The sequence below is a fragment of the Stenella coeruleoalba genome, assembly GCF_951394435.1.
Source record: "Stenella coeruleoalba genome assembly, chromosome: 7".
NCBI classification, from domain to species: Eukaryota; Metazoa; Chordata; class Mammalia; order Artiodactyla; family Delphinidae; genus Stenella; species Stenella coeruleoalba.
In genome coordinates this window covers 89,817,695-89,844,631 of record NC_137153.1, presented here as the reverse complement: position 1 = coordinate 89,844,631, position 26,937 = coordinate 89,817,695, and the positions used below count along the sequence as shown (strand labels likewise).

The window sequence follows — 26,937 nt, the reverse complement described above, 5'->3', positions numbered from 1 at the left end:
GCCCGCCCTCCCCCGGCCGGGCTCCGGAGGCTGCCGCCGAGCGGCTCCCGGCGGGAGAGCGGCTCAGAGCGTGCACGGGGGCGGGCGGAGGCGGCCCGGTTCGGGGCAGCCGCGCTGGAGAGAGGCGCGCGCGAAGACGCCGGCCCCCCTCTCCGCGTTCGCTCGCTCGTTCCCCGCCTCCCGCACTCCGCTCGTTCCCACCCCTTCCCGGCGTGATTGATCCGTCACGGGCGCCGCCGCTGCCGCCGCCGCGGCCGTTCTGAGCCGAGCCGGAGCCCGAGCCGGAGCCGGGGCCGGGGCCGGCGCCATTGCGCGGGCGCCGCGGGGAGAGCTTGGCGCGGGGCGGCGGGCCGGGCCAGGCCATGCGGGCCGAGTGACCCGGCGCCCGCAGCCCGCGGCGCGGCATGGCTTCCCCGCCGAGCTCCGGGCAGCCCGGGCCGCCGCCGCCGCCGCCACCGCCGCCCGCGCGCCTGCTGCTGCTCCTGCTGCTGCCGCTGCTGCTGCCGCTGGCGCCCGGGGCCTGGGGCTGGGCGCGGGGTGTCCCCCGGCCGCCGCCCAGCAGCCCTCCGCTCTCCATCATGGGCCTCATGCCGCTCACCAAGGAGGTGGCCAAGGGCAGCATCGGGCGCGGCGTGCTCCCCGCCGTGGAACTGGCTATCGAGCAGATCCGCAACGAGTCGCTCCTGCGCCCCTACTTCCTCGACCTGCGGCTCTACGACACCGAGGTGAGTGTCGGCCGCCCGTTCCGTCGGGGCTGTGGGGGCGATGGGGGAGGGCGTGTTGGACAGAAGCAAGCTTTGGCCCATGGGCAGATCCCTGATTGAGCCTGCCGAGGGCACCGCGCGGGCTGGGGCTCAGTGCTTACCCTCTGGGTCCCGCCGGGCTTGGTTGGCACAGCCGGTACCAAGATTTGCTGAACATCTTCCTCCTCTGGGATTCTATGTGTGTGTATTCTTGTGGGGTGTGGGATAGAAGACTAGGGTCTCCTTTGCCCAGAGAAGGAGTGGAGAAGGTGGTAACTGAACCTCCCCAAAAGCCTGCAGTGGTCGCCCCTGCCCAGGTCCCCGCTGGTGGGGCTGTGGAGTGCTAGGTGGGAAGAACAGGCGCATTGACTCTAAACTGGGCCATCCGGGGCTAGAGAGGCCACGGGCCTGCTCTCGGATCCAGGAAAGCCGAGCTGTGCTTTGAGGTCCGGAGGACTCGGGGACCCGAGGGGCTGGAGGGCGCAGCAGGGCTGGACGAGCTCGGAGCCAGTACTACTCAGGCCGGCGTGGGGCCGCCGGCTCTGCAGCGCTGCTGCCTGCATGTACCCGGCGCTGCCTATGGCCCGAGCGGTTTTCTGAGGAGACCCCCTCGGGCTGGTTGATCAGAGAGTGCCCTGATGAGGTCTCGCCCCGGGCGCGCGAGGGTGTGCAGCCGCGCCGCTGCTGGTGGCCGGGCGGCTGCAGGCGCAGTTTCCCCGGGCGCAGACTTGAAGCACGGACTTGGAGCGCAGCACCCGGTTTGCCCTCCCTGCCCCCTTCTCTGAGGGGAGCCGAAGAGCCGAGAGCTTTCCATCCCAAGCCCCTTCCTCACACCCTCAGCTTGCATTCCGGCTGCAGCAACAGTGCACACCTTCACCGCCCGCCCGGGGGCTGGGGTGCGCCTAGGGGGCTCAGAGGAGGGATCACGGGCCGCGCGAGGTCGGGTTTGCGAGTTTTTCGGGACTGAGGGAGCCCTTACGCTCCGGCCGCAGCATCTGAGACGCGGCCTGAAGGGGGCAGTGATTTCCTGTGCAGTACGCTCGGTTGGCGCCTCTTCCACCGCGCCAAAGCCCGGCCGAGGCGCTGGGCTTGATTGACCCGGCTTCCTGGGGCTCCTTGGGCGCTTCTGCTCGAGCCCTGGTGCAAACCCCTTTCTGAGAGCAGGGTCGCGCTGCCGCGTTGATCGTGCAGCCTAGGCTACACTTCCTTCTCTGTGTGCCCCCCCCTTTTTTTGGTCCCCGGAGAAAGAACAGAAATCTGGATTGCATCTTATTCCCCACCTCTTCCCTTCACTGATGAACCAGCCTGCTCTGCGCTGTAAATAAAAGGTGAAGAAACGGGTGGCAGTTGGTGGTGGTACACGCAGGCTGCTGCAAGCAGAGAAGCTTCCTCTGCCCCAGGAGGATGTAAGCTGGGTAGCTGTGCAGAGCCAACCCGTGTGGAATCATTTCTGAATGACATTCCTGTCTTCTCCAGAACATTTCAAGTTCTCTGGGGTAGTTGCCTGGCACACATAAACGGGAGGGCAATGCAATTATACCGAACCATGTCTTCTGGATACTGTTTCTCTGTTGCTCCATCTATATCTATCTATCTATCTATCTATCTATCTATCTATCTATTTTTGTTTTGGAAAGGACACGGAGAGCCGGTTCTTTGGAGACAAAACCATTTATGGACAGGGCAGCCCTGCTTGCATCATCACCAAATATTGTCAGCGGCATAATGTTTTCGCCATCAATTTATTCCCTTCAGAAAGCTTCCCTGAAAGAGATTTCATATTAGCTTGTTAGTAGCAGCAAAGGGAAGGGTGCTCAATTTCAGGGTGTGGGTTGATGCTTTTATATTTTATTTTTCAAGTGTGTCTTGATGACTTTCTGAGTGAGAGGGGGCCTAAAGTCAAGAGGATGAGGCAGTCAGAAGGCACTTCAGCTCAGGGGAAGGAGGGCAGAGGGTATAATCTCAGCCTCACGCAAGCAGGGAAGCATATCTCGCCATTTGAAGGGGCACCGAGCATGGGCTTTGGGGTGGCTTTAACCTGGCTTCTGGTCAGAAACCTAGTATCTTCCCTGTGGGTGACCTTGAGCAAGGTATTGATCTCTCTAAGCCTAGATTTCCACTTCTGAAAGACTGGGACTGTTATATGTACTCCCCAGGATGGTATTGTGATGCTTAAGGGAGATAGCAGGCTGGAATGGAAAATGCCTTGAGCTGGCAGGTGCAGCGGCCAGTGCTCTGTCTGGCATGCTGTAAGCACTAAATAAACGTTTCCTGCCTTCCTTCCTTCATTTTCCTCTGGTGTGGATTCACAAGTAGGACATTGTGACTTCAGATGTGATAAAATGGTCACAACTAAAATATTGACTGCTTATTTGTTTTGCTCACTTCTGAAATCTCATGAAGGCTCAGTGAAGTTACCACCAGAAAAAAAAAGAATCTTGGCTTACAATCAAACAAATATGTATCTCTTGCCATGAAGTGTCACGGTTGGGAGAACACCCGGGTGATACAATACTTAATTTTTTCAAGTGGTCCATCTTTAGAGTACAGGTACTTTCTCTCTAAGCCGAAGTAAAGGATCAGTCTGGGTAATTGCAGCAAAATCCACAGTGATCTAAAGGGTGTTTGGGGCTTGTGTTAGAGTGTGTGGACCCTGTTTTATTCAGATAGGATGTCTTTATGGATTGTGTATACCCCCTTGTCACTTGCTGGGTGTGTCACTTGTTGTCTGTAGACTTGAATGCAGGATGGATGTGGTGAACACATTTTGGCTGGCTTTGCTAACATTTGCTGTCAGTCAATGGCCAGAGACAGTGGGCAGCCAGGGTGGACCTCTGTCCACACAGTCTTCAAAGAGATGGAGATTTAGCAAAACATGTGTTGATCTGATCATTGGGACTAGCCTGTCTCAAAAAAGGAGCCTCCCGCACACACTTATTCAGTTGCCCCTCTCCTGTAATTAGAATAGCAATAAAGCATTCAAAGCCCCACTCAGTGCCATGTGTTTGTAAAAATGAAACATCCCAGCAGAGCATCTGCTAGGCAGGACCTCTCTTCTCTGGTGTACCTCAAATCACATCAGCAAATACTTCTTTATGTATTCCAAGGAAGATTTGAGTATATAAAAACACAAGCAAGACAATTGAAAAAACAGATAAAAGGAAGCATCAGAAACCACATAGAAGCATGCAAGTTACCGAACCCAGAACCTGGGCTAAGATGGTTACTGCATTTTTGTAAATTAAATTTTAGCTCTGAGCCTCCTGGCAGTCAAGGTTAAAAGGTAAACATGGTAGATTACATTACTTACGTGTTTGTTTAAAAGACTCTGAGGGACAGTGTCTTTTTTTTCCATAAAAGTTTTGCAGGTTCAGAAATGTTCTTCATGTGATTGTTTCTCATTCTTTGGTAGCCACATTAATAAAAGTAAATAATAACCAAGGGATGAGTTAAAAAATAATGTCAGCTTTTCTGATTTGATTAAAGTAATTTTCATTTTGGAAAAATAGAAAATTGTAGAGAAGCATTGAAAAAAATTGTCTATAATCCACCTACACAAAGGTAATTGCATCTAATAATTAGTATTATTCCCTTCCAGTTGCTGGTGTTTACTATTTTGTGTGCTTGAAATCTCTATGCACCCTTTTATATTTTGTTTCACTCAGTTAATGTTATAGCATGGTTATTTCCCCATGTCCTTAAATCTTCTTTGCAAAGATGAATTTTAGTGGCTATTTACTATTCTATCCTATGGGTGCCCCATAAGTATTAAATCATTCCCCTACTGTTGGATTTATATGTTTTCCCCTTGTTACTATTTTAAATTATTCTGTAATAAACTTGGGAAAAGTTCAGGGAGCCAAAGGAGCACATTCCAGGTGTGCATCTCTCAGAAGGTCTACCCTGTTGCAGGGATCCAGCTTGGAAAACCCAGAGAAAACCTAGTGATCGGTGAGCACATCCTTTTCTTGAGTGGTTTTGCCAAATATCTGTTCTCTCATTCATTGTGCTTTAGAGAGGACCTAAACAACTGTTGGATGGAGGCCGAGCTTTTCAGGAGGTCTGAGTACAGCTTAGTAGCCATTGGGCACCTACTGCAGTTGCTGGTACTACAGAAAGGCGTAAACCCAGCACTGGGCTCAGGAGAGGAGCTGGTGCACAGGGCAGAACAGAGCAAGCACATGCTTGTCATTTTCAGTGCAAGGTAGAAAGTAATCTGTCTTGATGGTTGCACATTTCTGTGACTATACTAAAAACCATAGGACTGTAGACTTTAAAAGAATGAATGTTATGGTACGTGAATTGTATCTCAATATAGCCATTCTTAGAAATAAAGAGATAGAAAATGAGCTCTTTTAGAATCAGGCTCACATCTTTGTGGTTATACCCCATTGCCTTGCATGGTACCTCACCCTTAGTAGTTGTATTGCTTAGGAACCTTGTTACAGGTGACAGAAACCTAATTTTAACTGGTTCATGTGGCTGAAAAATCCTGGAGTGGGCTGTATTCAGGTATGGCTGAATCCAGTCCCTCTCTGTCGCTTGGCTCTGATTTCCTCTGTGTTTGGCTTCACCCTCAGTCAGGCTCTCCCCATTTGGCTGTACAGATGGCCCCTAGCAGCTGCAAGTTTACACACTCCCAGTTTAGAAACTCCAGTAAGAAGACTGTTTCTTTCCTGACGTTTTCAGCAAAAATTCCAAGCTCAGCTCTCATTGGCTTGAGTTGGGTCATGTGTCTATCCCTGAACCAAAAACATGATGCTGACGGGCCTGGGATATCCGCCAGCCTTTCATGGAGGAGGAAGGAGGTGAGGCCAGCCCCACCCAACCACATGAATACAGAGTGGGGAAGAGGTGATTCCTCGAAGTTCATCAGAGGCTGTTAAAGGCGGGTGGATGCCAGGTGGGTCTGATCACGGATATCCACTTGGGGAATGCTAAATTCAAGAAAGAAGCAATAGATGCCAGGGACGTTAAGAGAAAGGGAAGCTCACATCTAGGTCTCCTGGAGGAGAAGAAGTCAAGATGAGTCTGGAAGGGTGAATATAATGTTGACACAGAGAGGTGTGGGCTCAGGGAGATGGAGGTTGGATCCTAGAAAGGATCCCCAGGATCAAAGGATAAAGGCCACAAAGTGTGAAGTGTGTCTGGGGAGCACTGACTTGTTATGTTTTCACCTGAGTGCAGGGTTTGTAGAGGGAAAGGCAGCCTGGTGGTGGGCATGAAAGGCCTTGAATGCCGTGTCAAGAAGTTTAGACTTTATTCTGGAGTGGTGAGGAGCTGTGGGAGGTTTTCAAACATGGATGTGACGAGATTAAGGCCGATAAGAACGTAGAGGCTGAATGGTAGACAGGAGAGGGTGGAGATAGAAAAGTCAGGAAGCTATCGTAGCAGTTGAAGGGGGAGATACTGGGGCCTGATCAGAGATGGAGAGCCAGTGTGAGGGGATGGAGGCACTCTGAGGCCTGACTGGGTGGGAGGGGCAGCAGAGGGGGAGCAATGACATGAGCGGGGGTATCTGGCAGGCAAGATAGTAACTGAAGTCAGTTACACTGCAGGGGAACGAGGAGAGAGAGTCCCTGCGGGGATGCGGCTGGGCACAAAACCAGACCCTTCAGCTCCCCTAGCTCCAAGCACCTGTTAGATGAGCTTCTTAGCATGTCAGGGGGCCTGGGTTTGTATCCCCATTGGGTACCACGTACCTGCCTGGTGACCTTAGGCAAGCCACTTTGCCTCTGTTTCTTCATCTGTAAAATGGGGCTAATATACTAACTGCCTGATAGGGTGTGGGGAACAAATGAGACCATCCGGGTAAAGTAATTCAGTGCTTGGTACACTGTGAATGCTCAGTAAATATTCACTGCTGTTTTGTCACTATTCTCGTTATTCCTGTACCGTGAGGTGATGATTATGTTGACCTCACAGATCTGTAGTAGGGATAAACATGATGGATGTGGAACCTCAAAACATGATGTAAATGTAAAGCCGTGTTATCTGTAATCTTGCTTTCTAATGCCGCATTGCTGAGAGCGGTGTCGGAGAGAGACCATGCGAGCACGAGATCTTTATTCATGTGTATCTCCCAGCACATCTTACATTTTGCTGTGTGTCATAGCCATCTTTGTCTGTTTCTCCCCCACTGGACTGTAGCTCTGTGAGGGCAGGGCTGGTCCTATTCCCCAGTGGTTTTACATACAGTGGGCATCAGTGATGCCCAGTGGGCATGTTTGCTGAACTGAACTATAAGTGAATAAATTAGAATCTGCCTTCTGAATTAACTTCCCATAGGATGAATGGTTTCTCTGGATCACTTCCCCAGGGTCTTTGCTCCACCTCTCCATCACCATAGGACTTAGGGGACCCCATATATCAGGATCAAGCTGAGCTGCCTTCTGCATGTTCCCACCAGCAACAACCCCTGAACTTCCCTGGTATGAGGGAAATACCCTTGGCCATGCCGTGCCTGCCCCTGACCAATTCCTCAGACCTAGCCAGGCACCCAGTAGAAGGTGGGTGGAATAACACACCAGGGCCTGTTTAGAACTAGGTATTGGGCTAAGCGTGTTAGCTTGCTACCTTTATCTTTAAAGAGCTCTTGTTCATGTGTTTGGCCTCCCCTCTTGTGGGAAGGTGAGGGGAAGAGATGTGAGATTTCAACAGGGAAATGAACAAGCTGGAAGTGTAAGATAGGGGTGAAAATAGAGGTGCTAAATAAATATATAGAGAGGATATATAGCTTTTGTTAGTCAGGGTGGACTAGGCTATGCTGCGTTAGCAAACAAATCCTGAAATCTCTGTTGCTTGACACAGTCAAATTTATATATTGTTCACCCAAATCCAGTGAGGGTCAGAGCCTCCTGGGAGGCTCTTCTCCAAGTGAGAACACAGGGCCCCAGGCTGCTCTTGTGCTGTCACTCTTCCATCTTTTGGCTTCAAGAAGATGGCGAGTAGGAAGGAATCCACAGGGAAGGCACACTGGGTTTTGACCATCTTTACTTGGAAGTGACATGTATTATTTCTATTCATATTTCATTGACCAGAAGTAGTCATTGACCAACTTAACCTGAAAGGAGGCTGGGATGTGTAAAGGAGCATGTGGATGTCTTGGACACTTGTCATTTGGTGTCCTTCAAGAAGTACATGCCAAGATGGATTTACAAGTGCCAGAGTTTTGGGGGGAAATACCAGTGAAAGATAAAAGAGGAGGTAGGGAAACCCTCAGACCACAATGCTGTTCTGACACCTGTGAAAGGAGAGGGGAAGGAAGGAGAGTTGGGAGGAGGAGTCTCAGAAAGTCTTGGCCAGCCCATTGGGGTGCTCCAGAGCAAAGATTGCCCATTAGAACAGTCACATATTAGAGACCAAAAGAGCCAGGCTCTAGAATCCCTGTGCAACTTAGTCACTGGCTGCAGGCTCCCTGGGAAAAATGTGTCCTTGGCTTAATTAAACACTATGACAGATGTTGAAGCTACAGCTGAAGGCTTAGCTGATGGTACTTGTCCTGTAGGTTCTCTTTTTAGAGGAGACGTGAGTGGCCCACCTAGATGGCTGCCACAGCTCCACCTATTTCTGCCTCAGTGTCCTAATTCTACACGCGCTAATGGAGAAATTTTTCTGCCAGGCCCTTTTCTAGGCTCTGGGAGTTGGATGTGACATGGACCCTGCCCTTGAGGATCTCATGGCCTAACCGCTGGTCACCTAACCGTGGTAGGTAGGAGTCAGGGGAGGATGCTGGGGAAGGCATACCCCTTCTGGAGGCACCTGTTTGGTCATTCCCCATGTTGTTTGGGAATTAAATGTAAGTGGCTTCTTATTGCTGACTTTTTTTGTTACTTATTTTGGTTCTAGGAAGGTGAGAAAATTAAATGGCATAAGTTGCCCAGTGAGCATCTGCATTCATCTCCTCCTTTATTTTATTCTTATTCTCTCTGCTTATATAATGATGTGCAGTGAGGCTGGTGAGATGTCTTCCTCTCTGTACCTTTCTAGGAACCAGCAGGTGTGCCAGGCTGAAACGTTGGAAGTGTGAGCTTCAGATGGGGTCAGCGGTCTGGGTTCTGGTGCTAGGTTAGTTGCTAAGACCTCGGCAGTCTAGGTGCTGGTGCTAGGTTAGTTGCTAAGTCTTTGCTCCTCTGTGAATTGCAGCACCGATTGAGGATCTCTGCTCCGTTGTAAGCACTGCAAGGGCAGACATGGGGTGTGTCTGGGTCCGTTGTGCACACCTCTGCCCCTCCAGGCAGTATCTCAGGGCCAGGCACAGAGCAGGAGCTCAGTAAACATTTATTGAACAAACAAATAGATCTAAAAGACTGAAACTCAGCTCTCTGATTCTAAGAGGCTAGATGGGTGTAGTTGTAACAAATTGAAGAAGTGCTTTGTATGCCAAGCCATGTGGGGTGAGCTTTCTGCTTGCTCTTTATTCGTACTTCGGTGCTTTGGGGGGCCCAGTAGTTGTGGAGTGCAGAGGGAAAAGGGTACTTGTTGGATGTTCCAACAGAAGATTTTGTGCAAAGCTAATGTCAGTCTCTTCTCCCCTGACAAACATACACAGCATCCTCCAAGATCCTCCAACATCAAAACCTGGGAAAGAAATACTTTCCAGCATCTGACAAGCATTATGGTTTTAGAAGATTAGTTTATTGGAGCAGTATTCGAACTGGTAGTTGGTGGGTGTAGGAATCGGGTTCTGATACCCCACTCCCACCTCCAGGGACTGTGAGAGCCACAGAGACTGGACTGGGCTCTCGTCCTAGTAGACACTGTAGGAATGAAGCCAAGTCATCAGCATTGGTGAGCCAGGTGATCTAGTGGCAGATCTGAGTATAGTGAATAAAGAGGTGTCCTGGGATCCCCTGAACAACAAGACATATTCCAGGTGCCCTGCTCCTGGGCTGGAAGCTACTGCTCTTCATCCTTCCGTGCTCAGGACTGATTCAGGAACTGGGTAACCTCAGTCTGGAGTGACTATTTCTCTGACCTGGTTTTGGTCTGGAGCCCAAATCAGATAACCAAGTTTATTAGAATCACGTGCAAAATAAGAGTAAATTGGTTATGAGCTGATGTTTGAAGGTCTGGGAATTCTTGCTTGAGTAAAGGGCATGAACATTGTGACACCTTTGGGGGCTGATTGGGGTGTTCTTCTTTTGCCAACTTTCTACTTTTTCAGTCTTTTTTGAACAGTCTACACTGCTGGAAGGATGAAGTGTCATTGTCATGTAGAAAATTCATGGTAGATCCAAAGTACTGAGTAAATGGATTCATCTGTCTTCATCAGTGCCCATGTCCCACAGCTGCTGGCTGAAGCAGACCGCCCCCCCCCCCCCTTCTCCTGCCATTTGGCAAGGACATCCTCAGTCACCGTTCAGATAAAATGTAGCCAAAGAAGGACTGTGGAGTGGTGCATTATTGCCGCTCTCCTGGCATAGGGTCAGGAGGTGGCAGAGAGAAAATGATATTTTCACACGCTGCCCATGATCCACTTGACTTTGTTCAGAGGGAACTGATTTTGAAAGCAACAGCCATCCTTATAATAATCACTATATTGTCCAAATCGCTTTGGTTCTGGAACTGCCCATTTACTGAAGCTTTTCTGAGAATGCCCAGAATTGTTTCAGGGATTTAACTGGCAGACAGGAACCTGGAAGCCCACTCCAGGGCGTATGATCAGAGCCCATGCAAATGCTCCCACCCAGCCTGGCTCAGAGCGCCTTGCCTTTGATAGAAGAAGAATTGGCTAGCCTGTCACTCCATAGAGTGTCCTCTCAGGGCCAGACTGACCCTTCTGACCTCCTTGCTGGACTCTGAATTCTAGAAACGTTGGGAAGCCTTTGGAGGGCTTCTAATCTTGTCATTTAAAAAAGGAAAAGGTAAAGGAAACATTATTTGCAAGTGTGTAGGTGAAAGAAAAGAGACTACAACAACAGTAACTCACCTTTATCCTGCGCTTAGCACCTATCAGTCCTATGTCAAGTACTTATTTAATTCTCACGCCAATTTGATGCGGTAGTTGCTATTATTGTCTGCATTTTACATATGAGGCTTAGAGAGGTTAAGTGACTTATTTAACATCACAACCGACCAAGTGGTGCCCTGGGATTTCAATTGGATGGTCTGACTTTGATCTCTGCTGCTTAAATACTAATGTGAAACAGCATCTTCATATGGGAGTTATCTTCCTCCCATGAAAGCAAGTGGCACGTTTTGTCAGTAGCTGCCGCTTCTCTTTTTTTGGATGAATTTCATCCAGCTGCTTGCCTCTCCCTCTAATTCAGCCTCATCCTCACCCATTTCCCTGTCCGCCCACTCAGACACACAGCGGCGCTGAACTCTCTACTCACTTTAAGTGTGTCTGTCTACACACCTAGCTCACATGGATCCGCTCTCTGCTTCCCTTGCTTCGGCAGAACTTGTCACCTCCTGTAGTGTTTACTCGGGGTGTCAGTGTTTGTCTCTGTGTGTGTGTCTCCTGTTAGACTTAGATCATGTCGAGAGCAGCAGTAGTGCTTCCTTTACACATGTAGCTCATACTTGCTAAGCACCTACTTGGTGCCAGGCCCAGGGCTGGTTATAGGGCATGTGGAGGTGAGTCTGAAACAGCAGTGCTTTCAAAGAGAGGCCACCGGGGATCGTCACTATGCAGCATAAGGAGCGTGATGGTGCAGCCTGGGGCAGGTGCAGGGGCTATCACCCAGATGCAGAGGACCTTTAGGACCACTGACCCAGCATGCTGGTCAGGTGGCCTCCCTGTTTGATACCCTGACTCATCATTGTTCTGGGAATGGGAACAAGACTTCTCCTTGTGCCCTTGAAGGCCCTGTAGTCTGCCCTGTTCACTCCCAGCTTCATTGCTGAGCACTCTCCCCTTTCCCTCTGGTCCTAGACATGTGTTCCTTTCAAGTTTCTCTGGTGATTGTGCTCAGAGAGTGTGCAAAGGACCTTTGCACAAGCTGTTTCCACCATCTGGAATGGCTTTTGCCATCTTTCTTCATCTTTTAGATACCAGCTCAAGTGTGCTTTCTCCATCCTCCCTGATTGGGAAAAATCCCCTATTACAATTTCTCTAAGAACCATGAACCTTTGTAGTGCTTATCACAGTTGCAATTTTAAATTGTTGGATTATTTGATTAATGTTGGTCTTCCCCTATTCTGCCAGGGCACTGTGAACTTAGTCTGTTTTGGCTTACAATAGTGCCTCGCACAGTTTCTAGCACATGGTAGGTGCTCAATAAATATTTGCAGAATGAATGGATGAGTGCTGAAGGATTGTTTATAATGGCTTCTATGTGTTTTCTGATGCCCGGGCAGTGTGGGGAAGACACCTGGACACTGTGGAAAGACCATCACATATGGAATCAGAAACCTGTGTGTGTGCTGTTGCTGCTCACTCCTTGAGCCTCAGTGTCCTCATCTGTGAAATGGGGATGATCCTTTCTCAGAGGCCTTTTTTTTTTTTTTTTTTTTTTGTGGTACGTGGGCCTCTCACTGTTGTGGCCTCTCCCGTTGCGGAGCACAGGCTCCGGACGCGCAGGCTCAGCGGCCATGGCTCACGGGCCTAGCCGCTCCGCGGCACGTGGGATCTTCCCGGACCGGGGCATGAACCCGTGTCCCCTGCATCGGCAGGCGGACTCTCAACCACTGCGCCACCAGGGAAGCCCCTCAGAGGCTTATTTTGAAGGCTGACATAGAACATGCATGTAAAACATTAAGTACAGGGGGCCATGTTGAGTAGGCACCCACTAAATTTTATCGTTGTTGTTTTATTATAATGCATATGAAAACATAAAATGCTGTGTAGTCACATAAAAACTGGTTCTTATTTCAGTGGGGGATTGTGTGTTTGAGGCCAGCCAAGAAGTATGAGATCTGTGTCTGAGCTTCACTGAATGGGATTCTAAGTGAAGTGGTTGTTTCTAAATCCCTGTCCATTTCCAGAAGGATCCCTGTCCATTTCCAGAAGCATCTGTGCACTGAGAGCTCAGTGGTGAATCTCCTCTGGGCCTGGGGCTGGGCTGTTGACCCCAGTGGAGTCCTTATAGTTGAGTGTTGTCACTGCTGGCTGTTGTCCACCGCCAAGCCTGGCTGTGAGCTGGGCCAGCCCATGGGGACAGGCACGTCATCTGTTTTGCACCTGCCATGTCCCCGAGCCCAGGACACAGTCTGCAGGCCCTTGGCGATATCTGTGAGTGGATGAGTGCCTCCGTGTCCGAGCACCTAGCATGGCCCCTGGCACATTGTAAGTGCTTAGCAAATGCTTTTTGCATGAGTGTCGCTAAACACAATGTACAACGTAACCATTTTGGATAAGATCACAACTGAGCCTCTAAATGGAGCAGAGGGAGAAGACACGATCAGACATCAGAGGAATGGATGGCTCCACCTGCATACTGGATTTGAAGGCAAGAGAGAAACGTTCTGGTGTTACCATGTCAGGAGAACATGTTTCCCTTTAGGCTCCAGAGACAAATCTTTTAGCTTAAGGGCCAGGTTGTTCAGTGGAAAGGGCTCTGTGCTTTTGCCATGGGTGACCTGTCTCTGGTACTCATTAGGGGATGACCTTGAAGTAGTTGTTTAACTTGTGTACACCTTAGTTTTATTGTCTATAAAATGGGAATAATAATAATGCCTGCCCTGCTTGTCCATGGAGTTATTGTGGAGATCGTTGAGGAGGGAGGGAGGGAGAGAGAAAGAGAAAGAGAAATAGATTAATGTGAAATGGCTTTAAAAAGTCGTAAAGAGTTGCAGATATCAGATGTGTCTGAAACTAAACAGAAAGAGTAATTAATTCTGGGTTGTCCTCTCAGGGCCTTTGGATATCTCCAATAACAACTTTATCAAAGACACAGAGATGCTGTTCACACAGGTGATTCATTCAACTTTCTATTAAAGAAGGTGGGCACAGTATTGGATAAGAACACTGTGGAAGCAGTTAGCCAGGGAGCTGTGGTCTTCTGACCTAGCAGGCTGTCTTACAGAAGCATCTAGAACAAGAAGTGATTAACATGTCTTCCTCACATCTGTCAGATGTCTTCAGAGTCCAGCCATTCGTCTTTGGCAGGTGTCAGATCCAAGACCATCCACAGGCAAACTATTGAACAAGGTCCAGGGCAGGAGTTTGGTGGTGTGGGAGTTAGGGCCGTCTGCTGCAAGCAGCGATTTGGGATCCAAGCCAGCAAATCATGGGGGTTGCTAGGTTTGGGGGCTGGGGCAAAGACTGGCACATCCGATTGAAATATGAAATGCCCAGACTGGGCCAGGAGTGGGAGGCTGGGATGCCCATGTGCTGAGCTAATAGTATTTATTTTCTCCAGAAAGAGCTTTGGTTTTTGCCAAAAGATGTACAAGTATTTCGTTGAGACCTCAGAGTTCTAGGCCAGGCAGTGTGCAGATGACGAGTTTGGTTTGAGAGATTTGGGGACCCCAGTAGTCCCTCCAGCTACGACACCCTCAGAAGAGCACCGGCTGGGCTCCTGTGGATGCTGGTCTTGAGACCATCTGATTGGCCTTGTTTTGGCCACTCTAGATCCTCGGCAGGCTGTGGCCCTAATTCCAGCCTGGTGGCTCCACGGTGGACAAAATGACAGGTCCTTACTTGAGACCCTACTATGCGCCAGGCACTATGCTGGGTGCACTCACACGTGCATCGGAGAAGGCAAGGCGCAGTAGAGAAAGCTTGGACTTCCGAGCCCGAGAGGCCCAGGTCCGGCTCTCGGCCCTGCTGGGTGACCTTGGGGAGGTCGCTTCGCTTGGGGCCTCCCTTCCCTGATGTATAACGTGGAGGTTTGATGGCAGATGACCAGCATTGTTTTGAGGACTAAATAAGATAAAAGCATTTGGATCTGGTGCCCAGTGGGTGTTTAGCAGATGCCACAGAGCACAGTACCCACTGGGGATATGACACACTTCTGTTCTGGGGTGAGGCGGGGGCAGAAAGTTGCAGAACTGGTCTCTGAGAATTGCTGTGAGTTCTGGCTTCTGAGGCTGAGGACTTCTGCTGGGTTTTAGTTTGAGTCACCTGGATGGCTCTTTCACTGCACACGTATAAAAAGCCAGGTGCTTCTAGTTTGGGGAGCCAGGGAGGTGGGTGTAACTGGAAGAAGGTCCTGCTCTGGTCTGGCTCTGTATTCAGATGATTCTAGAAGCCCCTCCCTTACTGTTAGGAAGCTTCAAGGTTGCTGGGGTCAGTGGCCCCACTGTCTGAAGAACAGTGGCCCCTGGGAGGGAGAGGAGTGAGACCCTGATCCCTCCCTCTGGGGTTTGAAATTGTTAGGACATGTCTGAGGGGTGACATAGCTTAGAGCAGGGTCTGCTGGAGGAAAGGGCAAAAAGAGCTCCGAGGGGAGCTTTGCTTGGAGTGGGGGCCCAGGGCATGGGGTGTCAAGGGCAGGCTGGTGTGAATATGGGAACAGATGCTGGAATGTCCCTCCTCCTCTGTGACACCCTGGGGAGGCTCTGGGGATGGTGACTGTGTATATAATGTAAACTGAAGGTGCTCAGTGTTGAGAACTGTAACCCTCAGTTTCCATCTTGGTTCTGACACTCCCTTGGCCCAGGGTTGACCCCCTCAGGGGACAAGGCCCTGCCCTGGTTTTAGTGCAGACCCCAAGCCTCTGTGGCCAGCACGGCAGCTGAAGGGAACCAAGGCCGGCAGCTGGGCCTGGCTCAGAGTTTGATCTCAGGGGCGCCTCGAGGGGTGCTGGTGAGGTAGACTCGCCAGCCTGTCAGCATAGACCACCTGGAGGGCCGGGGCGCACTGTGCTGGGTGCTCCCAGGAGAATGCCTGAGCTGCCCTATCCCTTTTGTCTTTGAACATTCAAATAAATATGACCTTATTTGTACCCCAGTCTGTACAGTGCAAAGTGCAGTTGGTTTCTCATTTAGTTCTGATAATAACTTTATTTAGTAGATATTATTTCAACAACTAAACAACAAGAATTACAGATTGTGTGTAGTGCTAGAGTTTATTATTTATTCCAAATGCATCACCCAGTAATAACCCAGTAAGAGAGGAATTCTTCCATTAGCCCCATTTATAGATGGGAAAACTGAGGCTCAGAATGATGAGCCCTGGGTGAGATAGTAAGCGGAGACTTACTAAGTCTAAGCCTGCCAGACTCTAAGCCCAGTGCCCTTTGCACTGCCCACAGCTGCCGGGCACACTCTGGCCTAGGCTCATAGGTTATGTGGTTCTGCGCTCTGCTCTGGGTTCATGGGGATCCAGCCAGAAGCCGGGAAGCCATCCATCATGGCTGTTCCCGAAGGTCCTTCAAGAGAGGTGTGAGTACAGATGCAGTTGGCTTTGTGGATGATAAAATGCTTCCGACTTTATCCTCCTAAGCACCTCAGGAAGGCCTGCCAGAGGTGGGCATCCGCAGCAGGTAGATAGACGCTCAGAGCGGCTACAAGGTTGGACCAGTATCCACATGCAGGCCAGCGTCAGCTGGCCACATGGGAGAGGTGGACATTGGGCTCCATTCAGGAATGAGAATGATGCACCTGCCTCATGCTGTGGGCATCTGAACGTGACTCAGATATGACATGACAGTGTGGGTAACTCGTATGTGAGCAAGTGACCCTGGCTGAGTGCCTGACTCTTGAGCAGGACTGCCTTGCCATCACTTACCAGCTATGTTAATTTTTGGCAAGCCACTTCATCTCCCGTGCCTCAGTGTTCTCATCTATACAATAAGGTGATAATAACAGTACCTATTTCATAGGATAGTTATAAAAAGTAAATCAATTAAAATTTGCTGAAGACTTCAACCAGTGCGCAATACATAGTAAGTGCCATAAAAGTCTTGTCAAGTAAAATAAAAGATAAGAGGCTGATGTGAACAGACTCTTAGGGAGGCACAAGTAAGGGCTATAGGAGCATGAAGGGAGGGCTGATGCATTCTCACTGGGTGCAACCTAGGAGGGCTTCTCAGAGCAGGTGACTTTTGAGCTGGGCTTGAGAGAGAGAGGTGGAGATGTCGGAAGAACCCTGTGGGAGGAGGGAACTGCACTAGCAAAGATAGAGAGGTGGGACTTTGCGGGGATAATGCTGAGCCATTCAGGTGAGGCAGGCACATAGGTGACTGACTGCAAAAGACATTGTGGAGAGAGAGCAACGATCTGGAAAAACAACCATCTTTGGGCCTGCAGTGTCTGAAAACATAGTTTTAAATCAATCAGTGTTCACTGAGGGCCTCCTGCAAGGTCCTCGCTTCTGGTACTTGCTGTCAGCGCAGAAGCTTCTTGTTGGCTAAAGCTGGAGGATACACCCCTATGTCACCTGGGAGCTGGACAAGGTCATCTGCAGGGACATCACAAAAATTAGGACTCAGGGGAGAGAAGGTAGATCAGGCAGATTTAGTTAAATCTTGGCTTTGTTACTTCCTGAGACTTGTCTTTTGGCAAGCCAGGCCCTCCCTGTCCCACTGAGCCTGTTTTTCCTTCTATACAATTTGGATGTGGGTTCCTGCCTGACAGGGTGGCCGGAAGGCAAGGATGAGAGGAAGTATCCTCTGAGAACGTTGAATGGGAGTAGGACCCAGCCGCGTTTGACACCGATTAGATTCGGAGCGAGCCTGCCATGGTACCATTCTAATTTTAACAATCAAAAAAATGACTCAGGGTCTGAAGAGGGCCCGAGATTTCAAAGCTTACTCCAAGTTGGGTCTGTAGGTGGACGTAATAGGTGCAATCAGCTTTACGTTTCTCTTAATGGCTTTCTTGATGAAGGGAAGCAGAGAGCAGCAGGGATCCGTGCTGGAATAACTGTTGGGAAACCTCGGCAGCCAAAAGCCAGGTTGGCAGGCCCGGTCCTGCAGTCTGAGGGCAGAAGGCTGGTGCTGATGTCCCCAAGGTTTTCTGTCAGGCTGATGGGCACCGGGTCTGGCTACAGAGGTTTCCCTTTTTGACATGGGGTGAGCTATAGACTGCACTGGTCCTCGGGGGCCTGTCTCTGTTTGAGTGTAGCCAGATATCAGGCAAGGATTAGCACCATCCCCTGCCCGCACATTCCCCAACAGGACAGGCTCTGGGTTTGGAGACAGAAAGGCTCCTGGGGGTGGCTGTTGTTTTGGAGTCTAGTGATTGAGCAGAGTATCTTGAGAGGATGGAGTTCTTAGGGCCCAGCTGGGATATAGAGTGGCTTTCCTTTTGAGACCTGCCAGGTTCCAGCCCTTTTCCCATCTGCTGCAGATCACTTCTTCTCTGAGCAGTGACAGGCCATTCCTAAAACCCATTTGGATGGAAGAGATTCTGAACAGAGCCGTAGAGTGGTTTTCTCACAACCGCTGATAAAGAAGTTGATGTATAGAGACTCAACTGGAGTTTTGCCAAAATGACTCCCTTCTGGGTGTTTAGAGAAAGAGAGTTGTAATGCTTTGGGGAACTGAAGGGAATGGAAGGGATGTGTTCAGAATGTAGGTGTGGATCTTGGAAGGCTTGGCCTCGGCGTCTTTCCATTGGAGCTGGGCTCTCTGAGCCTCAGTTTCTTTATCTGTAAAGTGGGGAGGGTACCCTCTACAGCTACCCTCCCAGGGTGATTTTTTGCTTAAATTGGATAATGGCACTGGAGAGCCCTTGAGAAAAGTCAAGATGGGACTATCTGGGATTGCTAAGTATTTCTGTGAGAGAGCCTTACAGTGGTATTTGTCCAGATACATAAAGAAGGAACTCATGGAAGCTACAGAAAAAGCAGTATTGTGAAAATAATAGGAACTAAAGTAGGTCTCATTTAGGTTTTAGGAAGAAATAGGGCAGTGGATGTAAAGATTGAGCTATCTATTCTTGTTTTTAAGTCAGAATTGACTTTTTAGGGCAGAAAATGGGCAGTTGGATTCTTTCATCCTGTATGAGTTAGAAGTCAGAATGTCAGAGGAGATAAAGGGCCCACCAGAACAAACAAATAAATATATCCTGAAAAGATTTTCTTATGTCGTTTGGATGTGTATAAGAAGCCAGTTTAAAAGTATAAACTTGCTTTATACTTTATACTTTATAAACTGGTATAAATAATGATAACTGAACTAATAGTGTTATGAAGAGCATGATAGTGCCACAGATCCCTTCCATTCTGACTCCTTTGGAGAAAAGCCAGGTTAGGAGACATCTGCAATGCAGAATATTTTAGAGGGTGACACTGGCCTCTGTGGTAGCTGCAACTGTTTGCTTTATCCAGTCCAGCTCTTCTTCTCTGGAGCTGTACAAGATCCTCCAGAAACTGGGGATGTGGGAATTCTGGTTATTGTCTGGGTCCTCTGGGAGCAGGTGTGAAATTGCCCAAGTGAAACCATAGCATGTCTCACCATCAGCACCACCAGCATCGTCAGAGTGAACACATTCCATGGGCTTAGCCTCTGTTCTTTACAGTAGTAAATCGTCTACTTGTCATCAGGGTCCTAGGAGATAAGCATTCTTATTGCTCCCGTTTTTCAGATGAGAAAACTGAGGCACAGATAAATTTAATAATCTGCCTAAATTTACATGGGTAGTAATTGACTAATTTAATCCCAGGCAGTGTGGTTCTAGGGCCCACATCCATAAATATTAAGCACCTCTGTCTTTGTTTCTGGCTTTCAAAGGGACCTCAAAAGATCAAGTGGTCCAGTTATCTGCCTTCCCACACATAATCTTATCATTATCCCCATTTTACAGAAGAGAAAGCTGAGGCCTGGTGTTACAGACTGAATGTTTGTGTCATCCCCCTGCCCCACCACCACAATTAATATGTTAAATCCTGACTGCCAGTGTGATGGTATTTGGAGGTGGAGCCTTTGGGAGGTGATTAGGATTAGTGGCCTTTTTAAAAAGGAGACCTCAGAGAACTCACTTGCCTTTTCCATCATGTGAGGTTATAGCAAAAGATGGTCGTCTGTGAACCGGGAAGTGATTTCTCACCAGACGAATCTGCTGGTGCCTCGATCTTAGACTTCTCAGCCTCCAGAACTGTGAGAAATAAGTTTCTGCTGTTTATAAGCCACCCAGTCCATGGTATCTGTTCTAGCAGCTCGAATGGACTAAAACACCAAGAGAAGAAGAGACCTGACTTGCTAAAGCCACACGGTGAGATTGCAAGCAAGCTGGACCCAGGTCTTCATTATAGGATTGACCTCCTCCAGAAGTTTCTGCTCTGCCTTTTGGGTGTCTTTCCTCTTTCTGAGAGAGTGAGAGCCACATCAACATGTGGCCCAGATTAGGCTCTTCCTTCTTACCCCTGGCATGCTTTCCACTCTCCCTGAACCAGCAGGTCCTCCCCTTGTTACTGGGCTCACTCTGGCTGCCAGGACCCTTCCCCGGCTTGCCCCTCCCCACTGTCCACAGAGGCTGCACAAGGCTTACAGGTAGGTTGGCAGGAACCTTCACCAGCTGTGATTCCAAGGTGGGTGCTCAGAGCATGCTCAGAGGGTGGTCTGAACAATTAGAAAAAGAAGAGGGGATCACTCTGAGTTCTCCAACAACATGATGGGCTGCACTGACCTCACTTACTTTGTTGAGAAAGTTACAAACTGTGAACTCCATGAAGGTATTTGACAAAATCTCTTGTAACTTTTCAGCCAGGTAGAGAAGATGGTCCATTTAGAGGCATCTGTTAATTGTTTGAATCTCAAACCCAAAAGGTGTTAATCTGGGAGTACTCTGGGATGGTTGTCTGCAGGACTCTGTTCTTTGCCTGGGCCTTTGAATTATAGATGGTCTCCAACTTATGGTGGTTCGACTTACGGTTTTTTTACTTTATAATGTGCAAAAGCAATATGCATTCTGAGAAAGCATACTTCAAATTTTGAATTTTGATCTTTTTGTGGGCTAGTGCCGTACAGTACTCTCTCGTGATGCTGGGCAGTGACCCTGAGTGGCATCTCCTGGTCAGCCACACAATCACAAAGGTGAAAACTGATATACTTAAAACCATCCTGTACCCAACCATTCTGTTTTTCACTTTCAGTACAGTATTCAATAAATTACTTGACATATTCAATACTTTATTAAGAAATAGGCTTTGTGTTAGATGACTTTGTCCAAATCTGTAGGATAATATAAGTGTTCTGAACATGTTTAAGGTAGGTTAGCCTAAGCTATCATGTTCAGTAGGTTACATGTATTAAATGCATTTTTGACTTAATATTTTCAATTTATGGTGGGTTTATCAGGACTTCACCCCATCGTAAGTTGAGGAAGATCTATCTATCTATCTTTCTATCTATCTACCTATCTATTTTCTATGTATCTGTCTTTAAAAGAAGATACATATTCTTTTGTTGGTTTGTTTGTTTTTGTGGTACGCGGGTCTCTCACTGTTGTGGCCTCTCCCATTGCGGAGCACAGGCTCCGGATGCGCAGGCTCAGCGGCCATGGCTCACGGGCCCAGCCACTCCACGGCATGTGGGATCCTCCCAAACCGGGGCACGAACCCGCGTCCCCTGCATCGGCAGGCAGACTCTCAACCACTGCGCCACCAGGGAAGCCCCATAAAAGAAGATATATATTCTTTCTTTAATCAGTGACTTGAATAAGGTCATAGAAGTCATACTGGTCAAATTTTGCTGATGATATCAAGCTAAGAAGATTAACAAATATTTCAGATGACAGAGCCAGAAAACAAATTTCCTCTTACATTCACACCATTGCTCCAGGATTCTAAGAGTTCTTTTTCAGGGTTCACTACTTCAGCTGGCTCTTGGGTTCTGAAAACCAGCTGCTTAAGGACAGGACGAAGTTGATGAGGCTTAAAGGGAGTAGATGTGAAAAGACACTGAGGCCCTAGTTGACCATGACTCATTTTGCTCTCTGGAGGGAGGGAGCAGCTGGGGTCTGCTGTTCAGCACCTGTGCTGACGTAAATGCACGCCACTGGTAGTCCCTGAGTCTGCTGAGAATGGGGCCTCTTTCAGGGCGTGTGCTGGGAAAGGCAATGCCAGCAAGACCATTGAAGATGTCTACAGACTAGAGAAAAGCTCCTGTTGGTGACCTTGGCTTTGACCTTGGCTTCATCTCACATTACCTTCCCTCCTCTCCTCTCTCCCTCCCTTCTGCAGATGCTTATTAAGTAAGACCTCAGGGTGCCAGGCACTGCAGTGGGCAGTGGTGGGCAGTACCAAACAGGGTCCCAGACCTCATGGAGCTTATGAACCAGTGTCTTTCTACAACATGTATGTAGGTGGTGCCGGGGTCTATGGGATGGTGCCATCAGACTGGCCCTGGTGGAAATCCAGGCGTCCTGAGGTAGGCAGCCATGCAGTCAGGAGCTGAGGAACGCACAGGTGAGGCCAAACAGGGGAGCCTGGAGTGGAATGGCCTTCTGTTATGCGGAATAGTTCATCCTGCCTTGGGCTAGGCAGTTGGGGAGGGGGTGGTGAGGCAGCAGCTGGCCTTGAGGAGGGCAGAGAATTGCATCCTTAGGGCAGGGAATTCAGGCAGAGGCCATCACACGGACAAAATACAGATCTCTATGGACAGAAGCTTTGGTCTGGGGTGAGGTTAATCTCCACTACAGATATTGTTTTTACTCTGTGTTTTTAAAAAAATGTTATTGTAGAGTATAGCAAAAGGTATTTGGTTTTGATCTTTTGGGATAGGGACATTATCTTGGAATCACAGGCCCCCTTTCCAGGATGAGGACAAATGTACCGAGGAATAAATAGATATCATTGAGTAGGATGAGCAATTTCTATTTGAGGACTTTAGTCAATATCATGCCAGTGGAGTCCATCTCCACTGTTGGACCTTTCCCAGCTGGGAAGAGAAAGGCATACTTACAAGATCATTTGCATCTTTTGAAAAGCCATCCTAATGACTGACTTTTGTACTTGGAGAGTTTGCATTAAGATTAAAAAAAAACAAAACCTTGTAGTGTCTTTATCTTATTATAAAAGTAATTTATGTTTATTGAAGACAATTCAGAAAATGCAAATTAAAAGAAGAAAATTAAAATCACTCATAACCCCACAATCTAATACAATCACTTTTGATATCCTGGTATATATTCCCATACTTTTTAAAAACAAAATTCAGATTATTTGCTGTTTGTTACCTGCTCTTATTTTCTTTAAAAATCTATATCATGAAGAACTTTCTGGGTCAGAACCTCTACTCCATATTTTTAAGTGGCTTACCAGTATTCCACTAGGTCATATTTTGATAATATTCTCTTGTTGAAATGTGGGTTGTGTGCATTTTTTGTGTGATTCTTAACAACGCTGCAGCATACAGCCTTGAAACAAAGTGTGTGTGCTTCTCTATGATTAGTTCCTTAGACTCTAGCATTGCCTGAGCCAAAGGGTATGCAAAATTTAAATATTTTAAAACTTAGCTATCTCTGCCATTTCTGGAAAGCTTACTGTGGACTAGAGTCAAGTGCTTTTATGTGCATCATCTTGCTTAGTTTTTATAACATAAGTAGGCACTATTATTATTCTTCTTTTGAGATAAAACATCAGAGTCTTAGAGAGTTTTAGTAACTTACCCAAGACCTCAGAGCTAAGGCATAGAGGGAATCAGGCCCATTTACCTGCCTGTAGGACCCACAGTGGAATCCTGTACTACTTATTGCTAAGCTGTCTATCCTCAGACAGCAATGGATGGGGTGGGCGAGGCCTTGTTCTGGAGCACGTAACTGGGAGATATTGCTAAATAAAAAACAAAAACAAAAGCTCTGCCAATTGGGCAGTTGATAAGCTTTTATTTTGCACTTCTTTGTTTATCAGAAAGGTTGAATGTATTTCACTGTTTAATGAGCTCTGTTTTAGTGACTTGACTTGTCAAATCTGTCGACTATTTTCATTAATATGCATAGCTCTTTCCTATTGATTTGTGAAACTGCTTTTTTTTTTTTTTTTTTGCCGTACGCGGGCCTCTCACTGCTGTGGTCTCTCCCGTCGCAGAGCACAGACTCAGGACGCGCAGGCCCAGCGGCCATGGCTCACGGGCCCAGCCGCTCCGGGGCATGTGGGATCTTCCCGGACCGGGGCACGAACCCGTGTCCCCTGCATCGGCAGGCGGACTCTCAACCACTGCGCCACCAGGGAAGTCCTGTGAAACTGCTTTTTATGTATTACAGTTATTTACCCACCCCTGTCCCCAATGTGTGTAGTAAATATTTTTCCAGTTTTTTCTCTTGCCTTTTAATTTTATGTTATTTTTCAACATGGGTTTTTAAAAAAAATCTCATGTATGTAGACTGATATCTTCATGGTTTCTGCTTTTGATGTTGTGCTTAGAACATCCTGCAAATTATCCATGGTTTTATAAATAGCCCACTTAGATTTTCTTTTGGTTACACTAATGATTTAATTTTTTAAATATTTAACTCTTTAGTACATTTAGTATTTATTTTTTAATAAAGTGAACCTCTAATGACATATATTTTTCCAAACAGTTAATCCAACGTTCCAATACCATTTGTTGAATAATTTGTTTCTCCATTTACTTGAAATGACACCTTATATATAGTTGGTCTGTTTCTGAATTCCTAGGTTTCTAGGTTTTATAGGTATGTCTAGGTCAGTGCACTACTATTTAAATCACCTTAGCGTTATATTACACTTTAATATCTGATAAGGTGAGTCCTCTCCATAATAGTACTTCTCTTTTCAAGGATTTTCTTAACTGTCCTCACCCATTTATCCTCATGCTAGAAGCTTAGAATTATTTTGTTGAGTTCTAAAAATGATAATGATAAAGTTGATATTTTGGTTGGAACTTGGCAAACTCAGAGATTGATTTGGGGAGAATTGAAATCTTTGCATTATTGGGTCATCATATTCAAGGAACGAGGTACATCTTTTCTTTCATTCTTACCTCTTTTATATCCCTCTTGAAGATTTGGTAGTTATTAGTTCATCCCACAAGTATTTCTTGAGCAGTTCTAGACATTGTAGCAGTTCTAGACATTGTAGCCCTTTTCATATGAACCTTACTGGTTTGACTAATTACTCAGTGTTTTATATCTTTGTTACTATTGTGAGTGATATCTTTTTATTTTATAGTGGCTCCCCTTCATCACTGTATTTTCTAATTATTGCTGGTGTGTAGAAAGCTTTGATCTGTGAATATTTCATAAACGGCCACCTAATTGAGCATTCTCACTGGTCTGAATAGTTTCCCATGGGTCTCCTAGGTAGTCAGTCATCCTGTTTTGCAAGTGACAATACTTATACCTCTTCCTTTTCAATTTTTACCTGGCTTCTTTGTCCATGGATTCAATTATCATCAACTGTGAGAGCAGAACTGGGTAGATGCTGTGAGCACAGGCATTCTTGTTTGATGCTGTGACTCCTGTTCACTGTTGTTGGGCGTGCTGGCTGTTGTTTGTGACAGGCTTTGGTGTGTCCTGGAGGTACCTTCTTTCTCGTTTACTAAGAGGGGTTGGTTTTATTGCTTTAAATCAGAAATGAGTAAATTTTATTAACTGCTTTTTCAACATCTCCTGTATGAACTGTTTGCATTTCAAAAAGTTATTTTAGCAGGCCCAGTGGGAGACTTCATATCTGCACTTGTGTGAGTGGGGTCTGTCCTCAGAATCATCTAAAGTCATTCATCCCCAGCTGTATTGAGACCCTATGGAGAAACAACGAGCTAAAACCATCCAATCCCCCGTTCTCCCCTCGTAGTAGGTACTCAGACAATGTGTGTGAGAGTCAGTGGATGCACATTCTGTCACTGGCATGAATTCTAGAAGGATGTTAAAGAGAAGCACTCTCAAAATTTAGAGGTGGGAAGGCTGGGGAACCTCACCTTCCCTTGTGCACTAATTAGGAGGCCATCAGTGTAAGGAGGCATTTCATCCAGTTTTCCAGGTGAGGTTAGTATCATGTTTGCCTCGTCGAGGAACTGAATTACAATGCCATAGACTTAAATTGTGGGCCATAAAGTGTTTGTCAAATACTAATTGTAGCCTTCCTGAGGTCTGGTATTACCAACCTCATGATTATGTCAGTTGTCGGGATGGCAGGCAGCCTTCCCAGCAAAGCACCTTGCAGTAAAGGTGCGGCTGTAATGGGGCGAATTTTGTCTGGGGAATTAGACCTGCTTTCTAAATAAATAAGGGATTCAGGTGCTAGGTGAGGAGCTGAACTGTGGTTGGAAGTGCCCCCAGGATGGTGCCAGTTGATATGGCCGAAAACAAGTGGTTCTAAAACAATTTGGTTGAAAACAGTATGATCAAGGTGAAAATTAGTTCCAAAATGATGAGTTGGCAACAAATGAATCATTTCTTCTTTGCTGGATTTTCACATATGGGTAGTTTTGGTGCACTATTCATTTATTCAACAAATATTAACCATGTACTATGTGCCAGGTACTGTTGTCAGCAGTGGGGTTTCAGCAGTGGACACAACAAAGACCCTGTCCACAGAGAGCTTGCATGCTGATGAAGGAGACAGAGAAATGATGCATAAATTATCATACATCTTAGCTAGTGGGCCATAAACCATGTCAGGTGGTAATAGAGCTAGAAAAGACAAATAAAGCACAGTAAGGGGATGAGTGATGAAGATTTAGAGGCTGGATGAGTTCTATTTGAAATTGGTATCTAGAGAAGGCCTCTATGAGGTAACATTTGAGCAGAGATTGAATAGAGGGAGACAGACAGCCTGTGGTGTTATGTGATGTCCAGGCCAGTGGAAGAGCAGAGGCAGGGGCCCTGAGGCAGCTTCCTTGGGGAATTCAAGACCAGCAAAGAGGCCCTTGGGGCTGGAGCAGAGTGATGAAGTGCTACAGAATCAAGCTGGTGAGGGGCAAGGGCTAGATCCCATAGGACTTGATAGTCATGGGATGTTCGAGGATTTTGCACAGAGAAATGATGTGATTTGACTCGTGTTTTAGGGCCATTTTCCAAACTCTGTCTTTAGGCATTTTGGGTTCATTTCTGAAATTTTTTTGGCAGAGCAGGCATGATTGGCTGAAAATGAAAGAGATACAGAAAAAGTAGCTAATCACCACCACAAAAACCAGAAAAAAATTCTAAAAAATTGTCACCAATGCTTGAATACCTATAAGATGTAAACCTGTCTCAGATACCCTCAGGTTATTAATATGGGAAAAGTCAAGGAGTAGGACTCTTTTTTGAATAGATTATTGTCTGGATCAAGCCTTCATCTGTCTGGTTAGCATGGAGTTTGCCAGACCCCTTCCTTTGGTCAGAAGCTTGGGTCTGGAGGCATACAAGTGGCTCAGACTCATCTTCATGAGCTGAAAATAACCACCACAGATGGCAC

The 26,937-nt window shown here is 47.4% G+C and overlaps 1 protein-coding gene across 2 annotated transcripts in view; it reads left to right on the top strand.

Annotated features, from left to right (window-relative positions):
- Positions 1-377: 377 nt before the first annotated feature.
- Positions 378-26,937, top strand: part of GABBR2 (gamma-aminobutyric acid type B receptor subunit 2) — a 365,550-nt gene continuing 338,990 nt past the window's right edge. For both annotated transcript variants that reach the window (XM_079926892.1, XM_079926893.1), the window contains exon 1: positions 378-725. In XM_079926892.1, the coding sequence (XP_079783018.1) occupies positions 405-725 (321 nt within the window). In that variant the 5' untranslated portion in view covers positions 378-404. The remainder of the gene's footprint in view (positions 726-26,937) is intronic.